This window comes from Ceratotherium simum, chromosome 28, assembly GCF_057802395.1.
Source record: "Ceratotherium simum simum isolate JZ-2026a chromosome 28, ASM5780239v1, whole genome shotgun sequence".
Lineage (NCBI taxonomy): Eukaryota > Metazoa > Chordata > Mammalia > Perissodactyla > Rhinocerotidae > Ceratotherium > Ceratotherium simum.
Genome location: NC_141927.1, coordinates 21425063 through 21451979, shown reverse-complemented (window position 1 = coordinate 21451979; position 26917 = coordinate 21425063). Strand labels below are relative to the sequence as shown.

General features: G+C 36.3%; 1 protein-coding gene across 1 annotated transcript in view; it reads left to right on the top strand.

Annotated features, from left to right (window-relative positions):
- Window positions 1-26917, top strand: part of ZDHHC2 (zDHHC palmitoyltransferase 2) — a 66703-nt gene that overhangs the window by 22130 nt on the left and 17656 nt on the right. The window contains exons 2-7 of the mRNA XM_087418448.1: window positions 4785-4811; window positions 6395-6489; window positions 13116-13236; window positions 17394-17463; window positions 17906-17938; window positions 25184-25304. Coding sequence (XP_087274574.1) covers window positions 4785-4811; window positions 6395-6489; window positions 13116-13236; window positions 17394-17463; window positions 17906-17938; window positions 25184-25304 — 467 coding nt within the window. The remainder of the gene's footprint in view (window positions 1-4784; window positions 4812-6394; window positions 6490-13115; window positions 13237-17393; window positions 17464-17905; window positions 17939-25183; window positions 25305-26917) is intronic.

Genomic DNA, 26917 nt, shown 5'->3' with positions numbered 1-26917 from the left:
AGATTCCAAGATGTAATCCTTAAAGGCCTTCATTTTGCTCTTGGCAAAACAGGAACACCCTTGGTAACTCTGGTAATAATTTACCATTCCCACATTCTCTCTTCTCTACACCATCAGTGCCAAGAAAGTGCTGTGATTCTTTAGGATCTTCCAAGAAATCAGAGTCCTTGTCGCCTAGCTGTACCACAATTAATCAGGGAAGAATTTTAAGCTCTGGAGGAATATTGGAAAGTTAGAAATCTCTAAAGCAAAATATTATCATTATAGACCATGGATCAGAAAGAAATTAGGCTAATCCAAGATAAAGTTAGGCAATAAATTTTTGAGATGAAAATTAAAATTGTGACCCAGTATTACTATCGTATGTAATTAGATGGTCACCAGACGTACAAATGGTAAATGTTTTATTGTAATAACAGCACTGCTCTTATTCCCAAGAGTCAATTGCATCTAACTTATTTGGGATGTATATAAGATTTAGGAATTTTTTTCTAAAGTCCTAATCTTTTATTCACTAAGTTAAACAGATAATGTCACATCTAATAGATCTTTTCACTTTAAGAGAGGTTCTCGCATGGACTGCCACATCAAGAATGAAGTTTTTATGTCTCATTATTACTCTGTGTTAAGGATGAGTACCACCATTTTTGTTTATACTAAGCAAGCTTCTGGAATAACACATCTGTATAAAAGGCAAAATATTGAGATATAAGTTATTTTTCACTTTTTATTTTCACTTGTAAAGTCCATTTTCATTCAAAATTTTGGATTTAGCCTGTACAAAAAAAATTACTTTTCTCTTTGTAATTTTTCTTCATGTTTAGTCCCCTTTCTTGTATGTTGTATAGTACAGTTAGTATTAGCAAAATTAAACATTATATATCATAATTGTTTTTATATTTGGGAGGCTCACTGTGTGCCAGACACTATGTTAAGTACATTTCGTATATTACCTCTTTTAATTCTCACAGCAGCTCTAATGATACAGCTGTTGTCATTGTTGCATTCATTTTGTGATGGAATAAGCAGAATAACTTGTGTGAGCTCGCAAGTGGCAGAGATAGGATTGAGCTTTGCCTGTCTTGATCCAGAGTGTTTTCTCTTGAGTACTGTTAGGCTTAGTAAGATCTTTTTCATTTTGACAAATTGAACTATAAGCAAGTAAAATACTAAGAAAGAACCAAAACGAGGAGGGAAAAACCCTACAAACTTATAAAACCTTCTGTCTTCAAAGTTGCTTGAAGCTCAGTCGAAGCCAGCATGTCCTTCAACCTTTTCCGTTTTAAAGGACCATGAGCCACTTCGTCTTCTGCCCGCTCTCCTTTACGTATGAGGTACAGATATTGTCTTGGCTTCTGGAGAAATATACATACTAGCGGGGGAGTACAGATAAGATTACTGTTGGTTTTGTAAATTACTAGCTGAGTTTCTACAGTGTGCCAAGCTGTCATGTAAAAGAAATAACTTCTTTCTTGAGTTGTTAAAGCCCACAAAAGAAAGAATTAACATTTCTTGTGGGTCTGCTTTGGTATTCCACTTTCAAGTGATTCAAATTAATTGTGTTTTCTTCTATTTGTCTAAATCACTTTTTTATTCAGTCAACATTTATGGGGCAGAGGCTCTATGCCAGTTATTGTTCTTTAATGAGGAACTAATTTTAATATGATCCAGGCGAGCCCAAAGTCATAACATTTGGTCACATGAATGAAACTTTAAAATTGAAAAGAAAAGAATTTCTGGGATAGAATAAATTAATATACTACTCACTGTGACTTTGAGTAAAGCTCATTTGTCTCCACTGTCTTTTAATAAAAAATAGAAATACCTATATTAATTTACCCGGTTTAGCTGGTTTTAAGAAAATGTGATAAAGATGGGTATGAAACATTTGAAATTTCTGTATGTGTACAGTTGGAGAATAAGTATCAGCATAATTTTAAATAGACCAAATTGAAAAATTCTGTGAAATAATAAAATTAAATAATACTGGATAAAACTCAAAATTCACATTAAAACCCAATAGTTATTTTTGGAAGATCCGTCATAAATATGTTCAGTATTGCTATTTAATTCTCTTGCTGATATAAATAATCAAATTACATTTGACTTACCATCTATATTTTTCCAAAAATGAATCTGTATTTTCCATATGTTATCTTTATGTATATATATATTAGAAATGTATATGTGGCTAAATAGCAACCTTTTCTTAAACATTTATAAAATGTTTGCATTTGAAAATAAGCTTGTATTCAATGTGTTTTTATAATAAGAAAGGAAATGTTGAAATTGACAACTCTTCCACTAAACTGAAAATTACAAGGTGAGTCTTAGACCCACTAATTAGGTAAATATGGTAGGAGAACATTAATTTCCTCAATATTATAAAGCAAAACCTAGAAAAGTCCATATATCTGTTAGTGAAATAGGTTAATTTGAAAGTTTTGATACTGTTATTTAATCAGTGATGTCGTAATATTTTGCTAGTGTTTATTAAATAGTTTGAAAATAGTCGTACAGCTTTATTTGCAACATATGTAACAGATACAGATTACTATGTAACGTGTAACAGATACGGATATAAAAGGCTCTCAATAAGTAAAGAAGAAGTAGACAATAGGAAAGTGGTAATTCACTCAGAAGAGAGAGGAAAAACCTATCATTATATTTTTAAAATAATGCTAAACCTCACTAGTAGTCAGGGAAATGAATACTAAAACAGTGATTTTTATTTTGGGCTAAAATGATGACAAAAATTAAAGACTTGTTTTACATTTATGGGAGATTGGATAGGCTCATAGTCTTTGTGGGAGTGTAATTGATACAGCCTTTTTGGACTTTCATATTTTACTCTATGAATGTTATTGGAATTATTTACCTTAAGCATGCATCCATGTGCAACCTGTTTAATTGAAAAAACTAGAGGATCTGTGGATTTTGAAGTACATTTAGGGGAAAACAGACTTTGAAGGGCAAAAATAGCTTTAAAAAAGATATCTTTGAATGCATATCCAGCCATTATGTGGTCCAGGTCAAGAAGATTATCAACTATGCTAACTGTACTTTTTCTGTTTTCAATGTCATTTTGTTTTACTGTTTTCAGTTCTGACAGCTAGAGTCATGGGTTAGCAAATACATTTTCTTTAAAACACCAGCACTTCTGGAATGGTCAGTAAGGGTCATTTATATATAAACGCACAAGTGGAGTAAATTGCTTTTCCATTTTCTTAGATTAGCTGAAGGACTGGACATTTTATCCAAGGAAGAATTGTACATAGTCAATTTTGGAGCACTTTTGAAGACAGGGAAGTCAGTGGCTAGAGAGAAATACATAAAATGGGAGCAGTAGGGTCAGATATAAAACACAAGCTTGCCTAGGGTCCTTCCTGTGCCCTCAGATTAACCACTTCAGAGATTCTAGGAGAAAGCAAACTCTGATGCTCTAGCCTCTGATTTACAAGCACACTTGTGGAACAGGCCTTTTGTGAGTAAAAGATCATCCGTGTCATTCTGGGGTCAGAAATGTTGAAAGAAATTGAAAACCCAGGAAACATTTAAAGGAGCCACATCAAGGTTGGTAAGAGATCTGGAAATCATATATTATTTGGGCTAAAAGAGAACATTTAAGGGGGACACAATAACTTTAAATATGTGAGGGTCTGTCATTTAGATTTTCTATTATTTTTATAGATCGGAAGCCTAGATACCCTAGGTAGAAGCTACAAAGAGGCCGATTTCAACACACTATATCTTTTAATCATTCTTAGAGCAATCCAGTAATGGAATGGGCTGCTCTCCAAAACTGGGCTCCTTCAGGCTCTAGAAATGCCTGAACTGACATTCATTAGCTCTCCTGGGAAGGAGGTTATTGGATCAGGTAATCCTAAAAATCTCTCACAACATTACCCTCTGACTCCAATGCCTCTTAAGGCAATGGAATTATATTCCAGGGCTAAGGCCTGGAATACTGTACCTCTTTAAAAAGCCAAATAGGAACAAAAATACATAAATAAAATCAAATCTTCCCTTGCTACAGCTGAGGTAGGCCAAAATTTCCAAAAGGCTTTAGTACAAATGGAGGAAGACCAAATGGGAAACAAAACAAGTAAACAATACAAAAGGTAAGAAAACTGTGCCTGGACTACTAAATACAGTTTCTTGTCCCAGCTTGTTTTAGCTCTGTGGTGTCTGTTCTAGTCTACCTGCCACCTGGGGACATTTACAACAGCCCCTAAGGGATGGCAATTTCTCAGGCACATTGTACAGTAGGGAGCAATTACTCATTGGGCATAAGAATTGGTACTTATAGAAATTTGAAAAGAAGGATGTGTGCCATGGACACAACATTTTTTTCTGTCTGGAGAGCCAGCTAGGTGGTTGCCAGCTTATGAAGACCAATAAGTGTCTCTGGAAATGTAATGACCTGGAGAACGTTGCTTTTATCTGAGCTCTGTAGTTGAAAGGAAAACCAAGAAGCCAGTTGATACAGGAGTAAGACCGCCAAGGGGCATGCTTGATGGGCTTTGTTTTCTGCGTGGGAGCCAGGGGTACAATGCCATTAGAGTCCTGGCTGAATACAGCCACCAGTCTCCCTTCGCCACCCTCTCTCCCACAGTGCTCACCTCTCCTCTAAATAAAGTTGAACAAATATTTAAAGAATGTTGGTTTGAAGGGGAGCCAAATGATTAAACTACTCAAGTGCTCTAAGTCTCTGTCAGGCCCTATGTTTGCCATAAGCTTCATATAACCTATTACCTATCTCTTTTTTCTATTTATTTCTATAGTGTCCATGGAAGACATTGGAGAACAAGGTAAGATATATTATATTATTATTTTAGATATAAAATTTTTAAAATAGTTCAGAAAACAAATAGTATTCATTTAGATTTGGTTGGAACTAATAAATTATACCCTGAGGATGTGGAGACAAGATGGGGTTAAAGACATCTCATTCTGTTAGTCCCCAGACTGAATTCTGTCAGACACTTGGCAGAGAACTCTACCCTAAAATGGCAGTCATTGTGCCAGAGATCCTTGGGGCTTTGAGATCCGGGAATATCAACAGTCTCCTGTTTCAACTCGGAATATTACCTCATACCTAAGTCACCTACATAATTCATGAAACATATCATTGCTCTTGTTATATCACACCGATTTAAGTGTCTCATTGAGTAATTTAATTTTTGATGATTCTATAAATATGAGTATCAGCATTCTTTAAAAAAGTTTAAAATTGCTATTAAAGTTGTAAGATACCAAACAAGCTAATAAATTAGCATGTTTTATTCAACTGTGTCTTACAGAATTGTTATATATTAATTTATTATCTGGAATTAATCATTATCACTGTATACAAAATTGATATTGTATATTTGCATAGTACTTCAAGACTAAAACGCAACGGGGAGTGTGTTTATATAAATTACGTGAAAAAAGTATTCAGAATGCTTTTCTTAACAGTTGTCTCGTGAGATTAATAAGACACTTGAACTCCTGTTGGAGGAAATCTCTCTTTGTCCAGATGGTGTCTAAGTGTGTTGTCATTAAAACAGTTAGGGGTGCTAGATTTGACTAGAGCTAAGCAAATAAGCAAACAAGTAGGAACTGCTGTTGCTATTCTTTTTCAGTAAAGCAAAGTTCTTAAAGCCTGAATGTTGTAACATTTGTTTAATGCTGTGTTTATTATTTAAGGTTGCAGGCATAATTGCCTTGTTTTTACAATTTAGGAAAGGTCTCTGTTAGCCATTTTGCCAGTGGGTGGGCCTGTCTACAGATGGGAGGGTTCTTTTGTTTTGTTTTGTTTTGTGAGGAAGATCAGCCCTGAACTAACATCCGTGCCAATCCTCCTCTTTTTGCTGAGGAAGACCGGCTCTGAGCTAACATCTTTTGCCAATCCTCCTCCTTTTTTTCCCCCAAAGCCCCAGTAGGTAGTTGTATGTCATAGTTGCACATCCTTCTAGTTGCTGTGTGTGGGACGCGGCCTCAGCATGGCCGGAGAAGTGGTGCGTAGGTGCGCCCCCGGGGATCCGAATCCGGCCGCCAGTAGCCGAGCATGCGCAGTTAACTGCTAAGCCATGGGGCCGGCCCCTAGATGGGAGGGTTCTAATCATGGGTGTAGATTATGTGTAGAATAATGCATTATTAGGGATTTATAATTATATAGTATTAGGGATTTTTTTTAACTCTTGGCTTTAGGTATAAAAATTTCTTATTTGAGTTGTGCTTATTCCAGTATGATATAAATGAACTTATTTACAATAGTAAAAATCAATATAAAGTGTATTTATTATAATTGGTAATTTTGTTATTTTAGAACAAGTAGATCTTTTGTGAATACCATGATTTTAGTACATATTTGCATATTACAATGCTAATTATGTTTCTCTCATTTTAGTTGTGTGCCTGATTGCTTATCATCTACTTTTTGCAATGTTTGTCTGGTCATATTGGAAAACTATCTTTACATTACCAATGAATCCTTCAAAAGAAGTAAGTTAAAATATTAGTAAAGTTATTCTAAAGATGGAAATCAATATGCTGATGTCTGAAGAATGAATTTTATGTCTTTTTATTAATGTTGAAACTAATTGAGTATAGTGATTATTTTTTTAATGTGTCTGTTAGTAAATACTTGAATTTTCACTTGGCAAATATTATTTTTGCACTAGATGAGCATTATATTACCAACATGAAATTTATTATGTGTTCCATTTCTACTTTAGAGTCAGATATCAGGATGGATGGATGGATAGATAGAGCTGAAGGTAGACAAGCTTCTGTTATAATTATCATACTAATGGTGTATTAGTTGGCTGTTAACCACCAGAAATAACAGCAAAAAAATAACGATTTAATAATCTGCTCTGCATTCAAAATCTGTAGCTAGTCCATAGCTGCCAGGTACCCAGGCTCCTTCTGTCTTGTTGCTCTGACATGTGTAGCTTCCATTCCCAGCATCACCCCTCTTGGCCTAAGATGGCTGCTCCAGTTCCAGCCATCATGTCCACATTCCAGCCAGCAGGCCAGAGAAAGTAGGAGAGAGGAGTAGAAGTAAATGGTCTTCCCTTTAAGGACACTTTCTGGAAGTTGCTGATGCCATTTTCACTTAAATTTAGAACTTAGTTATATGACCACAGTTACTTGCACAGAAAGCTAGGAGTGTAGTCTTTATTCTCAATGACCATGTTAACCATGTTAGAAGAAGAAAAGAGTGGATATTGGGCAACAACTAGCAGTCTCAGCTACAGAAAGTGTTAAGTAGAGTGACATGATCAAAATTTGCATTTCGAAACGATCATTCTGGCTATTTGTTTCTGGGTCTCTCATCCTGGTTACGTGTTCTTAGAGCAAAGGGCTATGTCTTCCTCATTTTTATATCCTCAGTACTTAGTCCAGTACATGTTTGTTGAATAGAAATAAACTTTGCTCCAGTAAGAATAGTGTTGTTTTAGTGGGCCAAGTTAAAAAAAAAAAAAAGGTCTAGGCATCACTGTAAATTGTTTCCTGAAGTAATGCAGGAATGTTTGAAATGCAGCTGTGGTCAAAAAGGCCAGTAAATATGCTATATGGCCTGGGAAAGGATATTAAAAACAAAACCACAGATACTTGCACACAATTAATGGTATGCTTGGCCTAAAATGAGTGAGATATAGCCTTGTTTTCTTCTATATCTACTGATTTTTCTTTTCCTACCTCCTTTTCCTCCCTCCTACCATATTCACTTCTCTCTCATCTCTCTTACCCCCATGCTGGCCTTAGTTGTAGGTTTGAAGGAAAATGCTGACTTCTATCGTAGGTGATTTCATCCACTCTGGAGGTTTACTATGACCTCTGTGTTCACAATTCCCAAATCTATTTCTAGCTCTGACCTCTCCTGAGAATTTCCAACTTATGTCTCTCCCTACCAAACATAGCTCCTTGGTCATCCCGCTGACACCTCAAACGCAACACGTCAAAAACTGAAGTCATCACCCTCTCCTTCCCCAAACTGTGACTCATCTGTTTCTTACACCAGTTAATGCCACTGCCATCTACCGCGTCATTCCAGCAGAAGCTTGGCAGCCATGCTTGAATCCTCCCACTTCCTCGCCCCTCCCCCAACATCCAAATCCTGCTGATGTTTTCACTCTCTAATTTTTTTTTTCATCATCGCCCTAATTAAGAGTCTCAGTCATCTCTTTTGTCTGAGACATTGCATTCTTCTCCTACATGGTGTTGCTGTTTGTGATCTTGCCTACATTCCCTTCCCAGAACTCTGCAAAAATTCATCCTTCACCCTGAAGCTAGAGTGATTCATCTAAAAACAAATTTAACCCTTTGACTCTACTGCTTGTATCGTTCAGTGACTCCACATATCCCACAGGGTAAAGTCCAGTCTCCCTAGTTTGGCAACAATGACTCATCTAAATTTCTGACGTCCCACTTTATACTCTAGTAGTTCTTAGTTACATGTAGTTTGCTGTGTACACCATGCCGTTATTCTCTTTCTAGAATATTCTTTTCTCCTTTCTCGTCCAAATAATTCTATTTTTATTCATAGTGGCAGCTTCTTCTTGATCTTCTTTGCTGGTTCCTGGTTATCTCCTGAGCCTCTAAACTATTGGATTGTCCCAGCTCAATCGCTGGATCTCTTCTCTTATTTATCTACGTTATGACTGTATATATCATCTCAGTGCTACAGCTCTCAAATTAATATTGTTAGCCTGGGCCTCTCTCCCAAACTCCAAACTCATTTCCAGTTACCTATCTGGCGTCTAGTAGGAATTTCAAATTTAACATACCTGAAAACAAACTTCTGATTTCCCACCAGCTCCCTGAATCCTCCTATTCCTAAAGTTTTCTTGTCTCAATAATGGCAACTCCATTATTCCAGTTGTTCAGGTCAAAAACCTTGGAGTCATGTTGGCTACTCTTTTTCTCTAAGATCCCATATCCAATCAATCAGCATATTGTGTAAGCCATATACTTAGGGTACCCACAGTGTGAGCTCATGCCCCTCCACTGCTTCTACCCTCGTCCAAGCCACCCTCATCTCTCCCTTGTATATTTCCAGTACCTTTTGACAAGCTTCCTTGTTTTTGGACTTGCCCTCTTCTGTATATTTTCAACACAGTATCCAGGGTGAGCCTTTCAAAACACAAAACAGATCATATTCTTCTGCTCAGCACTTTCCTGTGATATCTTTGCTCACTCAGAGTAAAAACCTAATTCTCTGCTACAGCCTAAAACACTGCATGTGGCCTGGCCCCACACCGCCTCTCTGACCCTCTTGAATGTTGCTTTAATCACATTGGTTTCCTTGCTGTTCTGTCAACATGCTAGGCTTGTTCCTCCTTCAGGGCCTTGAAACCTGCTACTTCCCCTTGACCTAGAATGCTCTTTGCACAGACAGCTGCATGGCCAGGCCCCTCCCTTTCTTCCTATCTCTATGTTTCTGCTCAAGTGGTGCCTGATCTTGGAGGCTTTCCGTGACGACTCTGTATGATACAGCAAAACCCTCTCCCTGACATTCCCTCTAAACCTTGCTTTGCTGGATTTTTCTCCACAGCATATCATTCTATAATTCATTCTGTGTTCATTTTTTATACCACCCCTAGAATATAAGCTCTACAATGGCATGAACTTTATCTGTTCTGCTCACTAATCCATCCCCATTAGGCCCATAGAAGGTACTTGGTACATATTTGTTGAATGATTGAATATAGGAAAGAAGTTACGTGTACAGATGCAGGTTTGTGTTTGTAGCTTTGGCAGGAAGTTGAAGTGACTTCTAATTTCTCCCTAAAATTATGTATGAGATCATTGGCTAACAATGATGAGGGTCGTGGGTTGACAGAGGTTTGGGAGAGCAGCGAAGTGTCGAAATAGTGGTTGGAGAGAGTGGAAAAATGAAATGATACAAAACACAGAAGAAATAACACAGTATTGAGGGAGCAGTTGAGATTCATAACAGTGAATTGACAGCTGTACGAGGCTTTGTTGGATGATTTTTCTGCAAAAGACGTGTACCTTATTCAATTCCTACAACTGTGTGGGATAGATATTATTTATTACCATTTTATGAATGGAGTAGGCTCTGAACAGGAGCTAATTATCCTAAGGCACTAGTGCTAGTGTCTGGCAGAGCTAACATTCAAACCAAAGTTGTTTGGACCATCAAGGCTACACTCTTGTCGCTACACCGCACTCTGGTACAGAGAGGGGACACCACATTGGTGGATGTGCCCAGGACATCAATTGGAGCATGGAGAAAAAATAGCGAAACTTCTATTTATGTGTTATTCTTTTAACATTTCTCTTTTTTAAAGTTTCATATATAAGGTCCATAATATATTAGCTAACAGTACATTTATAAACAAATAAATATGCATATATTGGCAGTGCCACCTCAAATTATTTTTTACTGCTGGGGGTACATGATCAAAAGAGTTTGGAGACCATTATTGTGAAAGAAAGAGCCCTTGATTGCTGATTAAGAATTTTAGGTTATTCTGTTAAAATGCAAGATCTTGGGCTAATCTTCTAATTAATCAGCAGCTGGAGACCCTTACCTATAGAGTAAGGGTCCTGGACTTAAACTGACAATAATGTGCTCTCAGGTGCTAAAAATCTTTGAAAAATGGGACTAAAAAAGTAGGAGAGGAGGTAATATAAGAAAATATTTTCCTGTCACTATTGAGAGACTATAAGAAATCTGGAACATGTGAATTAAAATTTACCTTTTTCATAGCAAGATTGTTAAATTGATTACAGTTTTTCAATTTGTAAGTTTTTCTCCCAAGATAAAAGTAATATAACCATACTAAATTATATTTTGAAAATGGAGACTAGGCAAAAAGAAAAAGAAAAAAACCTCCCACCACACCAATTCAGCCAGTTTACATTCCGAATTTCTTTCTAGTTATTTTTCCTAATTATATTCAGAGTACACAAATTCCAACTTTTTTTCATGTAGTAGTCCATCATTGGTGTATTGTCATTTTTAATAATGGCATAATATTCTTACTGAAACATGTAAAAATTTACTTAGTCACATCCCAACTTGGATTTTTAGGCTTATCCCAACTTTTACTATTATAAATGATGTTTTTAACATGTTTGTACATAGAACTTTACCCATGTTTTGGATTATTTCCTTAATATAAATTCTCAGAGGTAGAATTACTAGATCAAGGAAATTTAAGTCACTTGCCAAATTGTTTCCCAAAAGGATTGTAGCAATTTACAATGCCACCGGTTTTATCCAACCCTTGGCATTGCATGCTGTTATTAAGAAAACTGTTGCCACTTTAATAAGCAGAAAAGTTCTGTGTTTGAATTTGTACATTTTAGATACTGGTGAGGTTATATGTTTCTTTTTGTCCTAAGTGAAAAACAACTAGCAAAAAAGGAAATACAGTTCTGTGAGTTTTCTGTTTATTTGTTATTAGATTTTAGTTTTTTTCTTACTATGTATATCCTTTTAATATTATACTCTCCTTTAGTCTGAAAACTCTATTTGAGCCCATATCTTGGCTTCTAATACCATTGTCCAGTTTAAGGAGGGAGGGATCTTTGGAGAAATGGCTGATTCTAGAACTAGGGCAGCAAATATTCAAGATGAGCCTGGAGCATCGTACAGTGCCAGAAATAAGGAAGTGCTTCTTCCCCCCAAATAAATAAAATACATTGATGATGACATGTCAAAGGACACAGGAGCCAACTGAGGACTCCCGGTGACCAAAGCTGGAAAAATCTGAGCAACAAAATAAATAAAATAATGTTAGATTATAACCCAAAGTATAAAATAAATATAAGTCTACTGATGTAAATAAATGACTAAATGAATAAATAAATGGGGAGAAGGGAAAAATCTCTTATAGGGAAAAATAATTTATGTAAATACTCTGCCTTCAAAGAGGGCAAGAATAAATGCGGGCTTCTTAAATGCAGGCTGCATATGGCGAATTCCTTCCAAAGAGTACAGGATGGAAATGGAGAAATAATGAGTAATTTCGCAGTGGAGAAACCTGACAAACACTGGCTCACCCAGGTGATCGAGGTCAACATCAACAATGATAAGCCATGTTGATAGTATCTTCCCTTGATATGACGTGATGAGAATGGCATTTTAGCTCTGTGGTCTTCCTCCTCAAAACCCATGAGCCCAGTTTAATCATGAGAAAAGCATCAGACAAATTCCAATAGAGAAGCATCCTACAAAATACCTGAGCAGCACTACTCAAAACTATCAAGGTCAACAAAAATAAGGAAAATCTGAGAAACTGTCACAGCCAAGAGGAACTTAAGGAGATATGACAAATAAATGTACTGTGGGATCCTGGATGGGATCCTGGAACAGAAAAAGATATTCAGCAAAAACTAAGGAAATCTGAATAAACTGTGGACTTTAGTTAATTATTATTACTTGTACTAAATGTGCCATACGAATATATGATGTTAATAATATGAGGAGCTTGGTGAGAGGGTATATGGGAAGGTACTAATTTTCTCATGTTCTCTATAAATCTAAAGTGTTCTAAAAATAATAAAACTATTTAAACAAAAACAAGGCAGCATGTATCAACTGGTCAAGGACTGCCACAATCTTGAAGTTGGTGGCAGGTCAGGTATGTTGTCTTTTCCCCCTGTGTGATTTTCTAACCCTTCAGATCCTACAGATGTCATCTGTCTCAAAATCTGTGACCTGCCTTTGTACATAAAAGTGTTCTGAGGGAGGAAATTGTATATTTAGTTCATTCCAAGATAGAAGTAGATTTTTTGACATTCATATTATCAAGTAATAATTCCACCAACCTGTATTTGGTTTTTTGGACCTGATGCAGCTAATATTTGGATAGAACCTACAGTTTATAAAGCACTTTTACATACTCTGTTTCTTTTGAGTTTCACAAACATCTGAGGAAGTAGGTATTATTATAATTATTCCCTCTTTCACATGCATAAAAATGATCCATGAGGTTAACAGACTTGCCCAGATTTCAAACTCTATTACCTCTCTGAATATATACACTATATACCATTAATATTTTATAAACACCTTTTTATAAGTATCAGAGACCAATATGTTATTATTTCTTTGAAAATACTGATTGAAATTTAAATTTATTCCACAGTTCCATCTCTCTTATGCAGAGAAAGAATTGTTGGAGAGAGAGCCAAGAGGAGAAGCCCATCAGGAAGTTCTTAGGCGAGCAGCCAAAGATCTTCCCATCTATACCAGGACCATGTCTGGAGGTAGATGTCCATACTGAGTGCTTTGGCATGATAGATTGTGGTGACTGTTAGAAAGCATATTCATATACCTGAAACTGACAAATAGTCGTTGAAACACAGTGTGTTATCTCTTGGATTACTATTAAATCTTTGCTGTATAATTCCATAAAACAGAATGGAAACCTGAATAGCACTGTGGCACAGAGATCTCAACCAAATCAGACCAGAGTTTACTTCTGTTCTGCCTACTTAGTTGTGACTCAATGAAGATGTTAAAATTGCTGAAATCTTGATTTGTAGTTGTATTCATTTTTAAAGTTTTAATTATAGACCTTCCGGGCCAGCGCCATGGCTTAGCGGTTAAGTGCGCGCGCTCCGCTACTGGCGGCCCAGGTTCGGATCCGGGTGCACACCGACGCACGGCTTCTCCGGCCATGCTGAGGCCGCGTCCCACATACAGCAACTAGAAGGACGTGCAACTATGACATACAACTATCTACTGGGGCTTTGGGGGAAAAAAAGGAGGAAGATTGGCAATAGATGTTAGCTCAGAGCCAGTCTTCCTCAGCAAAAAGAGGAGGATTAGCATGGATGTTAGCTCAGGGCTGATCTTCCTCAAAAAAAAAAAATAAAAATAAAAATAAATAATTATAGACCTTCCTATTCTTATTTAATTTAATTTAATGGAGCAAAATCTATAATGAACATAACATTGATAATTTTACATAAGTTTAAAACAGAAATTATATAAATTATATAAAACTTAATTTAGGTATTGGTACAATTTCTTTATCTTTGAAATTTACGGTAATTTTTGCTACAAATGTAACTAAATTAATAAAACTATTTTATTCGGGTCAGATTTTTAAAGTAATTTAACAGCTATGTAATTAAAGAATTATCTCAAAACTGACACACGTGGACTATTGATTACTTGCCCACCAAGACTCACCCAGAAATTTTGTGACTTTAGACCTGGCTGCCTGTTTTGGTGGCCACTAACCCCATGTGGCTGTCGAGCACTGAAAACGTGGCTAGTCCAAACTGAAATGTGCTTTAAGTGTGAAATACACAACTGGTTTCAAAGACTTAGTATGAAAAAAAAGAATATGCAATATCTCATTGATATTTTTATATTACTTATATTTGTTTCTAACTCATTTAGAATCATAATTGAATCTAACTGTAAATCTCACATACCATATTTTCCTGTTTTGTTTTCACTGTTTCTTAATGAGCAAGTAGCAATTTCTGCCTTAATATTATGCCACTGGTTCTATCCCACAAAGACAGAGATGTGCTGATGTATGTTTATGTATATTTACCCTACATAAACCTAAATGAACACTGAGGAAATTTAAGCCCCCTAAAAATAAATTACTGCCTGAGTTTCCAAAGCTAGTTAGTTGACAGTACAAAGTGTAAAAATCTGGTCTTCTCTTTCCTAGTGCAGTGTTTGTCTACTATACCCCTTGATATACCGAATTAAGAGAAAGGGGGGACGCATAGGTCGTACCGGAACAAAGTATTCATTTTATTAACAATAACCACTACACTTTGGATTTATAAGTCGTCTCCTTGTGTAGTTTATATAACGTCAAGGCTGTCATCTCTTATTCCTCTCAGGTATCGTATGCCTTTTTCCTGAGATGAACTTATGATTCCCAATATTTGTGACAGTTTGGAATAGAATCTGGATTTTCTAATATAATCTTTATTTATATTTTCAGGGCAAAAATTCTGGATGCCTGCTAAAATCAATATTATAACTGACTAGAGGCATTGACTAAATTAAATTACACGAAGTATAGTAAATAGATTATAATGCTGGTGTAATTGATCCCCTTCTGGAATATGGAGCATGTAAAGATGAGCATGGTGCAGAAGGATGTTCAGTCGAGCAGCTACAGTAGCACCAAGGCAGGAATGGGAGAAGAGTCCTTCTTACCACCCCACAACCACACCCTTCTAAGAGTCTGTGTTCTATGGATAATTTCCTTCTTCATGCCAGGCAAGTCTGTGGACTAAAGCAACTAAAAGGTTCAGTTAATGTTCACACACTTTATGCTATAGACAATTGAAGAAAGTGCTAATATAAATTAGGATTTTACCATCCATTCTAAATCCAGTAATTTCTCCAAACCTGAAAGAGAAAAATGCCAGCTGCCTGGGTTAACCTGACTGCTGTCAGAGAACAAATTCAACCATATACAGACTTGGGTGTGGGGTGTGGGAAGGCAGGGTATTAAGAAGACTGCTCCTCTCGCGTCTCTTTCTCCTGTGCTATCTTCTGATCCACCCATCTTCTGCTTTCTTACAGGGCTCTCCCAACTTCGTTATGTTATTACTTATTTTTATTTTTATTAATTAGGACTATTTATTTTTTAGTTCTCTCTTGCCCTCGATCCTTTCCTACAACATTTTTTGTAGATTTTGACTAGGAAGGTAACAATTAGAGGTGATGTAATTAGTTTATTGTTTTGCACACAGATGTTGATAATGTTTCTTTTCAACATTTGCCATAAAGGTTTTAAATTACATAAGTAATATAGGAATAAATTCTGAAAACATTCAAGCAAGATAGTTAAAATAAAATTCCCCCCTTGACTGTTAGGAGTTTTTAAATGATAATCAGATGTTCGTTTTAAATTACAGTGGGATGATTTTAGTTGAACATAATATGGCACCCAGAGTGTTTATTATTAAAAGACTAAATTTCTGTTTATGAAAGACTAAAAACAAAAAACTTATTTCTGTGTTGTTTTGATTTCCTGTGAGTTCTTGCCCACTCTGATTTGATAATCACCATCTGGAAAGAACCTAGCCTTGTCTACCAAAATTCACCTGGAAATTTTGTGACTTGAGACGTGTGCTGCCTTTATGGTAGCTATTAGTCCCTTGTGGCTACTGAGCACTCAAAATATGACTGTAAGTGTAGAATCATAACAGGTTTCAAAGACATGGTTTGAAAAAAATGTAAAATATGTCATTAATATTTTTGTATTGATTACATGTTGAAATAATACTTTGGATGTATTAGGTAAAGTAAAATATGTTATTAAAATTAATTTCCCCTATTTCTTTTTACTTCTTTTAATGTGGCTCCTAGAGAAAGTACACGCGGGGCTCACATTATGTTTCTTCTGGACAAACTGCCTTACACTTTAATACTTTGCGTGGTCCAGTGATACCTTATAGCTTCTCTTGAATGTCCTTGTGAGACTTGTTCCCTCAGGAGATGAGCAGCCATGCCATTCATCTCTGCAATCCCCAAGAAAGAAAGTGGGAAGGGGATGTTAAGAACTTATTTCAGTATTGAAAACAACTCCACATAGGCCTTGTTGTCTAAAAAAATCTCATTTTGTTCTTAGTTTATAGCAACTGTTTCCTTCTTCAGAATTTATAATGTTAGCTAATCTAACATTGGTTATTATTAGTTGCAAGTATTTTTTCCACAGTTTAAATTCATTACTTTGGTTTTACTGATCCTACTGGACTGCCCCCTTAATAACTCCTTTCCTATGATTTTGGTAGCCTGCCTGCATCCTGTAAGATGCTGTGTACTGAAATAGCATCTCCAGATCAGGCATCCGTGATTGTCTTTGATATCTGTATTAGAGAAGAGAGGGTCCAGACTTCAGTTACAAGAATTAAAATTCTCTATTGGAAGTACTTGTACCAGTCCTCTCTTCTAGTCTTGTATCTCACCCAACAGAGAAGATGTGAGCTCTTTCCCAATTTAAGCAACTAATGGAGTTTATTCCCAAATTTATAAACTATGTTTCCCATAAAATTTCTAAAATGTGGTTGTATCCTTACCTGGTTTCCTGGCAGGGTGAAGGAAATAGATTGATTTAATTGAGGGAGACATTCTGTTTATTTTGCTGGAAATGAACACATTTGTGCCCTTTGTCAGCCTTATTATAACTACTGGCAATTGAGAATGCTTTAGAACAACTTCCCCAGAAGATTCTCTGTTCTTGGGAAAACTCTCCAGAGAACTGAGGCTGTAGGTGACTCATTCCATTTTTGTATTTACGGAGTCGAATATCTCATTTGAACCAAATTTAAATTCAGTATGCTTTTTAAAATTTAAATTGGGATAGATGATCAAAGCCATTAATTGTATATTTGGTTCACTGTTAAATTTAAGGCTAAGTGGAGATTTTTGTTCCTAGCAATCCGATATTGTGACAGATGCCAACTTATAAAGCCAGATCGCTGCCATCACTGTTCCGTCTGTGATAAGTAAGAAAACGTTCTACTTCTAAAATGTCTACATGCTGGTCGGCTTTTTATTTAACATGTTTCTTTTCTCACTGTTTTTCCAAGTTATTTCCTTTTCTCTTTATTCATGCTTCTCCAACCTTTATTTAGGAAATATATTTGGCACAATCACTTTGCATTGTTTTTAGAAAATAAGTTATTTGATTTGCATCTTAAAGCATGTATATTTCAAATTTAATGTTGTATTATCATATCATAACTAGAATTGGCTATAGTGTTTATTTTAGATGAGGACTTTTGCTATTATTCAGTTTTTAGATAAGAAAATAATTTTGCAACATTTTACTTGCCACAACTCTTTTGAAATAACTGTTTTATATTTCCTTTTTATAATTTAATGGGATTAAGATCTTATGGGGGTGTAAAGTTTTGGTGTGTGTTTTGTTTTTGTTTATTTTTTTAGATGTATTTTGAAGATGGATCATCATTGCCCATGGTGAGTACGGCTCTGTACTTAAATTTCTGTCCGTTATGACTTAAATTGAATCATTTATCTATTTAAATCTTTTTAAAAATGAAATCTTGCCTTAGCTTACCTAGGAGGTACTTTCAGATTTAGTTTCTAATATTTGTTTAATTCACTCAAAAGAGCCTTTATTCAGGAGAATTTCTATGAAATAATTTTAAAACCAGTTGGTTAACAATATAAAAGTTAATTTCTCATATTTGCTCCAGAACAAATGGTTTTCTTTGTATGCACATCCATAAGCAGAGAGATTCTAAAATGCTTCCCAGAAATTGCACCAAAATGTATACATAAATTATATACAATACCTCACTGGAAGTTTCTAATAAAGAATTAATTCATCTAAAGCTTTAGCAATTTACTTTATTTATTTGTTTTTTTTGTGTGAGGAAGATCGGCCCTGAGCTAACATCTGCCAATCCTCCTCTTTTTGCTGAGGAAGACTGGCCGTGGGCTAACATCCATGCCCATCTTCCTCCACTTTATATGGGACGCCGCCACAGCATGGCTTGACAAGCGGTGCGTTGGTGCGCGCCCGGGATCCGGGCCAGCGAACCCCGGGCCGCTGCAGCAGAGCGTGCACTTAACCGCTTGTACCACAGGGCCGGCCCTAGCAATTTACTTTAAATAAAACGACATTGAAGAGTAGAATAGCAAATACACACATATTAAACAAGGGTTTCCACTTAAAATTCATTAATATTTTTTTTATTGATGTTTTAATAGTTTTTAACATTGTGAAATTTTGGCTTGTACATTTTTGTTTGTCCATCACCATATATATGACTCCCTTCACCCCTTGTGCCCACCCCCCACCCCCCACCCCCCACCCCCCACCCCCATTGCCCCTGGTAACCACAATACAGTTTTCTCTGTCCATGTGTTGGTTTATATTCCACATATGAGTGAGATCATACAGTGTTTGTCTTTCTCTTTCTGGCTTACTTCACTTACATAATACCCTCCAGGCCCATCCATCTTGTTGCAAATGGGATGATTTTGTCTTTTTTATGGCTGAGTAGTATTCCATTGTATTATATATACCACATTTTCTTAATCCAATCGTCAGTCGAGGGATACTTGGGTTGCTTCCACTTCTTGGCTATGGTGAATAATGCTGCAATGAACATAGGGGTGCATAAGCCTCTTTGGATTGTTGATTTCAGGTGCGTTGGATAGATTCCCAGTAGTGGGAGGGCTGGGTCATAGGGCATCTCTATTTTTAATTCTTTGAGGAATCTCCATACCGTTTTCCATAGAGGCTGCACCAATTTGCATTCCCACCAGCTGTGTATGAGGGTTCCTGTTTCTCCACATCCTCTCCAACATTTGTTGTTTTTTCTCTTGGTGATTATAGCCATTCTAACGGGCGTGAGGTAGTATCTTAGTGTTGTTTTGATTTGCATTTCCCTGATGATTAGTGATGTTGAACATCTTTTCATGTGCCTATTGGCCATCTGTATATCTTCTTTGGAGAAGTGTCTGTTCATTTCCTCTGCCCATTTTTTGATCTGGTTGTTTGTTTTTTTGTTGTTCAGTTGTGAGTTCTTTATATATTATGGAGATCAACCCCTTGTCAGATGTATGTTTGGCACATATTCTTTCCCTGCTGGTGGGTTGTCTGTTCATCTTGATTCTGGTTTCGTTTGTCTTGTAGAAGCTCTTTATTCTGATAAAGTCCCACTTGTTTATTTTTTCTTTAGTTTCCTAGTCTGAGTAGGCATGTCATCCAAAAAGATTCCTTTATGACCAATGTCAAATAGTGTGTTGCCTATATTTTCTTCTATGAGTTTTATAGTTTCAGGTCTCACCTTCAGGTCTTTGAGCCATTTTGAGTTAATTTTTGTGAATGGCGATAGCAGATGGTCCACTTTCATTCTTTTGCATGTGGCTGTCCAGTTTTCCCAACACCGTTTACTGAAGAGACTTTCCTTTCTCCATTGTATGTTATTAGCACCTTTGTCGAAAATTAGCTGTCCGTATATGTGTGGTTTTATTTCTGGGCTTTGAATTCTGTTCCATTGATCTGTGTGTCTGTTTTTGTACCAGTACCATGCTGTTTTGATTACTATTGCTTTGTAGTATGTTTTGAAATCAGGGATTGTGATGCCTCCTGCTTTGTTCTTTTTTCTTAGGATTCATTAATATTTTAAAAAATATTTATAAGTTATGAAATTAGGTAACTTAATAGAGGATTATTTGAAAGATCTAATTAACTTATGAAGGTTGATTTTTCTACTTTTCCCTATAATTTTTTATCTCACTTTGCACATACCTGTGACAGCCATGCTAAAGTTGCCAGCCAGGTTGGATTTGGACATTAAGCACGATAATTCTACAAGCCTTATCTGTTTCAGGGATGGCACAAGAGAAAGATAGACGTGCCCACAAATTTACACGAGGTGTAGGTTGTAACATCTATGGGGAATGGTTATCTTAGCTGCAGGAAACAATAGAAGAATGTCGGGTTTACAGTATTCTATATCTCTCTCCAGGATGCCTCTTCCTTTTCTCCACCTAGATTTTCTCCTTTAGTGTTAAGGCTAGTTAACTCCTGGGCCGGCCCCGTGGCTTAGCGGTTGAGTGCTCGCGCTCCGATACTGGCGGCCCAGGTTCCGATCCCGGGTGCGCACCAACGCACCGCTTCTCCGGCCATGCTGAGGCCACGTCCCACATACAGCAACTAGAAGGATGTGCAGCAATGACATACAACTATCTACTGGGGCTTTGGGGGAAAAAAATAAATAAATAAATAAAAAAGACTAGTTAACTCCTGTGAGAATAATATTCATCTCAAAGAAAGATCTCAAAAAATATCCTCCCTTTGTATTAATTTTCATTTGTAGTGATTCTTTTGCTTGCCTCATTCTTTCATTCATTTCATTCATTCTGTTCCTTTCTCAGCAGGTAGTTTCCCCCCAATATCTTAAATTACAGGTTTTCTTGATCTTCTGTGTCTTCCTCTGTTGACCTTCCTGTAGCACGTGCTGTTGGTGCCCCACCCAGAGCCCCATGATCCCCTGTGAGATCACTGCACCTGGGTGGACAGTTCCCCTGCCCGCTGACAGCCCCGCACCTCAGGCACCGTGGTTTCTTTGCTTCTCTGCCTGAGGGCTCTCTTCTGCCTGGGGAGGTTTGTTCAGCTCGTAAGCCGGGCAGTCCAGAAGTGCCAGGGCAGTCATGCTTCCAGAGGCCACCCTCAACCAGTGAAGGATGGGCCAAGAATACATGCTATATTGGGTTTTCTCCCTTTCTTGTTTCATCAACTGTATCCAAGTTCTTGTCTCAGGGTCTGCTTTGGGGTGAACCCATAGTAAGACACCCTTCTTTCTGGGGAGCTGTGTATTCTAGGTATAATTTAGCAGAGCAGTAAAGAAATCAGGGGCATAGAGGTGACTCCGATTTTTCTAACTTAAAGTAGTAAGAGACTGTGATGATAAGGAGTGGAGAGGTGGAAACAATCAGGATTAATCCCAAGCTAGCACGTACCTACAAAGCTTGCATGCCCTTGCTATCCTCACAAAGTTATAAAAATAGAAAATAGTAATTTACAACGAGAGCAGTCTTTCTAAACCTGCAGTTCATTTGACTTTATAAGAAATTTATAGCATAATTTGACAATCTTTCAAATTTTGGCAGACCCTATGAAATAAGTGAAGGGGAACAGATGCAACACTCTAGAGATTTAGGTTGCATACCTATATACCGCCTGTTGTCATCTCACCGTTTGTGGCGGTGTGGAAGAAGGTGAATGAACTGACTGCAGTACCTTTCAACTTCTGTGCTATTGCTTCTCTGCACTACCGTTTTCCCTGCCACAGCCACTGTCCCAGCCCCATCTCAGCTCTGGACACTCCCTTGCAGAAAGCAGTAGCAGGTCAGTTTGTGAAGGGTTTGGTGCCAAGGGCCTAATATTCACCGGGTGCCAGCTGAATGGAGCGGCCATTTTACTTATTTATTTTAAATTTCAAATTAAAATCTTAAGTTAAAAAATTTGTAGATAACACATACTTGTGGTTCTAAATTTAAAAATTAAAAAAATGCAAGTGCTCTTCCTAGCTACCCACCTTCTTCCCCTCTTAACAGGGAATCAGTGTTGCTCAGTGTTCTGTGTACTTTTCAGATATAAATGTGTATGTGTGTGAAATTATTTTTATACACACAGAAAATTTTTTACACATTTTTTTAACACAAGTGGTTCCATTATGGACTGAATCTTTGCCCTTTTTTTTTCCCCTTCACTTAATGTATCCTGGAAAATTTCCCATATCAATGTATAAAAAAATCTTTTTTATAGCCATTATAAATGGCTGTAAATAAAGTGAATATAGAAGTCACTTATTAAAAGACCTTTAGGATGTTCCCAAACTGTGGGGCAACCTTTCTATACAGATCTTGTATGATTTTGAAATTCAGTATCTGTCAACTTGGAGCATTTTAAAAACGAGAAAACAGTGCCTGTCTGTTAGCGACTTCAGCATATCTGTTGTGGCCAGTTAAGATTACCATCAGTGCGTAGAGGATCACCTCACACTGTTTTAAATAAATAGAGATCCTGTAGTATTTGCTTCATTGGGTTTCCTATCAGAGAAGCATTTTTTCTTTTAATATAAAATTTTCATTTATTAAATAATTATGTTAATAATATACTTAGACATTGCTTGCCAAAGGTTAGGTAACACTAATTCAATAATTTTAGCTTCAATTTATTGATTGCCTATAATGTACTAGAGACTGTCTATACATATATGTAAAATCTGTAATGCTTATAACAATGACAGAAATTAGTGGAAATTATTTGTCCCATTTTAAAGAGGAGGAAAGTGAGGCGTAGATAGTTAAAGCTGGGCTCCAAGTCGCACTGCAAGTTTTTTGGACTTAGAAGGCCACGTTGTTTCCAATTTTCTTTCCATAATATGTTCTTTTTCCAATTTAGAAGCAGAAGCACTTCCCTGAAACAGAGGCAACAGCTGTTTACACGGAATTTAAACAACAGATAAGGGATATTTACCTAGAACGTGTTTTGTTTCTCCATATAAAATCATTCAGACACAGAATACGTCCTCTTCCTTTTCAAATTGAGTCTACAAAGCAGTAGGCAGTTAAAACGTGTAACCAAAAGCTGTCTGTTATGAAGAGAGTAAGGTATTATTAAAAATAAATATTATTACTATATTTCCTCAAGTATAAAGTCTCTATATCAAATTCTAAAATACTTGGTCTTTATTTACTGACTTTCTCCTGTGTTTCCTGGCTCTGACATGGCAAATTACACCGTGTTCCTAAGTAGAAGTTAAAGTAAGCTAAATTAGGTGTTATAAAACCTATGATCAAAATCATTTTACTTTCTATAAAAATGCTATTTATCATTTGATAAAAAAACTGCTTCTTACATTCCTGTAGGAAGAGAAACAATCTTTCCTCTCCCTTCTCATTTTCCCCTAGTCCACAAAAGAGTCATTGTCTTCACCCACAAAGTCCCAAGTCTTACAGTATCCCAGCCTTTGTCCACCCATTCTCTCCTCTTGAAACCAACTCAAGTAAGTGAAGGGAATCTCCTGTATCCTTCTGAGACAGAATACAATTAGACTAGGCTTGTATGGAACTGTTTGCAGTATTATTTCTCGCCGTTTGTCATTCAGATGTCATAAAAGGCAATATCAGTAATTGGTTTGTACTCACGCTGGAATCTCTAGAGCTGCAAATATAACTGTTTTCTTACAGTTGCACCTGCAGTATTTCCTTCTTTATGAATTTATTTTCCATATACAATACCCTTAAGTTCCAAAATTACTAAATCTAATGCTGTTCCCTTCACCTTATATTTTTCAAGGTAGAAGATATAAACATTTTTCTTCCTTTTTTTTTTTTCAAATTTATGGTTTATTCATAAGCCAGGTAAAGGTTTTACCTTTTTTATTTTTTTAATTTTAAAAATGTGTTTTTTTTATTATAAGAACATTTACATAAGATCTATCCTCTTAAATTTTTAAGTGCACGATAAAGTATTGTGAACAATAGGCACAATGTCGTACAGCAGATCTCTAGAACGTATTCATCTTGTATAATGGAGTCAACGTATTCATCTTGTATAATTGAGTAAACATTTTTCATATGAACATAGTTTCACTTTAACCATCTAGAAAGAAAAGTGTTTCCATTTATTAGCAAAATCAGTGGAGACTGACATTATTTTACCAACATTAGAGTAGGAACAAAGGCATTTGAGGAGAGGAAACAGTATGTGTATGTTCTGTGCAATAGGTTTGTTATACTGGTTAACAAAGTCAATTCAACCAGTGAAGATATCAGCTAATTCCCCTCAGGTGCTGTGTCACATATACACAAGATCATCCAGGAATTCCCTTGTCTTTGTGAAAGGAAAAAAAAAACTTTGATAGAAAAAAGTGACTATAAAGTATGAGTTATATTTGTATTTATGTTTATTGATATAATAGTTTGAATTCTTGCCCCCTCCTCCAAATATAATGATTTTAGAGTAAGAACTGAGAATTCTAAATCTCCGTATTTGGAATTATAGAATATAGAGCTGGCTCTCAGAAAGGATCTCAGAATGCTTATTTCACAGATAAGGAAAATGAGATTCTTATAGACTATTTCACTTTGTCCAGGGCCACGTAATTATCTAGTGTCCAATGTGCATTACGACCTGGCTGTCTGGCTCCCAGTCCTAGTTCTTTTCTTAAACTTCCCATTTAATGTACTTTGATAATCTGCTTGCTTCAGTGGCATGATGACGGCATGTAAGTAGTTTGTGAAGATATTTCGTCCCATTTGGAAAAACTGGAAAGATTTTAAATGACTTAATCATAGTTAGAAATCAAACCCACGGGTAACATAGAGAAAGAATTTAGTAAATTCCTCTTATCCGCCTGACTTTATTAGGTTTCTCCAAGCTCTATGCTTTTAGGCATGTGCTTCTTTGTATAACTGGACATGAAATATAGTTGTATGGTTCATGATTGATTAAAGCAGTATTACATATCAACTTTTAAAAATTTAAACACAGAAATTCCTTTTTAGTGAAATGGATTTTTTAATGTCTGTATGTGTAAGGAAATCTTATGAGTTATACTTAAAGAAATGCCAATAAGTTTTAAATGATAGGAAACCACTGTGTTAAGGTTGAACATATGTATACCTAGGGTGAAAATGTAAAACTCATTGAAAATGTTGTTTTTGTTTTATTAACAGGGTGAACAATTGTGTTGGATTTTCAAATTATAAATTTTTCCTCCTTTTCTTGGCTTATTCCCTGCTGTACTGCGTTTTTATTGCTGCTACAGATTTACAGTATTTTATCAAATTTTGGACAGTAAGTCATTACCTTGGTGACCTTTTTTGGTATACAAAAATATATAGAGAGACTTTCAGTAGTAAATTATTTCAGACACTAATTTTATAGAATAGAGCTATTTATATATTTAATCAAATATAATGAGTCAGTCCTCATTATTCGCAGATTCTGTATTGTGAATTCACCTACTTGCTGACATTTATTTGTAACACCAAAGTCAATACTCGTTGAGCATTTGTGGTCATTTGTAGACAGGCACTGAGTGGGAAGAGTTTGAGTAGCCCCATGTGCACATTCCCAGTTGAGATCAAACAAGGCGACATTCTGCCTTCTTGTTTGAACTCTCAAACTGTAAACAAGTGTGCTTTTCAATCTTTTTAGTGCCACGTTTTTTTGCATTTTTGTGCTTTTTGTTGGTTCACTGTTGGAAATGCATAGTGCTGAAGTGCTCTCTGGTGTTTCCAAGCAAAAGAAGACTGTGATGTGCCTTCTGGAGAAAATACGTGTGTTAGATAAGCTTCTTTCAGGCATGAGATGGTGCTGTTGGCCGTGAGTTCTGTGTTAATGAATCGACAATATATATTAACTAAGGTATCAATAAGGTGTTTTTAATCAGAAACACACATAAAACAAGGTTATGTATTGATCAGGTGATGAAAATATTGTGACCCCAGGCTTGCAGAAACCTAACGCTGTATTTTGCTAGGAGCAATCGTTCAGTATTCACAAATTCAGCGTTCATGACAACTTTATAGAATATACCCACTGCGAATAACGAGAATTGACTGTGTAAGATTTTTTTCAGTATTTAGAAGTGTTTTCTTTATGTGTAAAAAATTATTTTTTAAACTATTATATCTATAATGTCCTGAATTGTTATTAAGTATAGGCTTTAGGCAACTCATTTGTTTTCTGCACTGTATATTTTAAATGTAAGCAAAACAAAATTAAAATTATTTTAAATATCCAAAGATACATCTTGTGAACACCAAACGATGGTGAAAAACAGTTCTCCTCCGCCAGGATTGCTTTATTATTTTCATTAAATTGTCCTTTATTAGGGTAAGACTTTCTGAATTGCTCAATCATTTATGTGAGATTTGAACCACATTCAAGACTAAAGATTTATTGAATGCCTACCATTGCTAAACACAAGGAACACACAGGTGTCTGGGCATGCCCCTAGCATTCAAGGAGACTTCCAGTGTCCAGCTTGCAGAATGATCCTTAAAGAATGTCTGAGAGAATGTTACGTCACTGCTCCTCATCCCCGTGGATGGTTTTAGTTCCAAACTACAAATGTATTTGTAAAGAAATGACCAGAGTTTCTACTGTGAGGACTTTGCTGTCAAAAGCTATCAGTGAGATCTTGTGACTGATGTCAATCTGACAGATACTACAGCATATTGAAACAGTCTGACCTTCTATCAGAAGGGGACACCTCCTAGTAGCTCTGGTGCACCATTAAGTGTCCATAGCCCCAAGCCTGCCATTCTAGAGTGAGTCTGGGTCTCCTTGGACAATACAAACAATGAGAGTCAAACTGGTTTTGCTTTGAGATGGCCTGTTTAAGCCCACAGATGTTGTAAGGTTCATTTTAGACAGGTGTTATGCACTAGTGTTGATCTTTT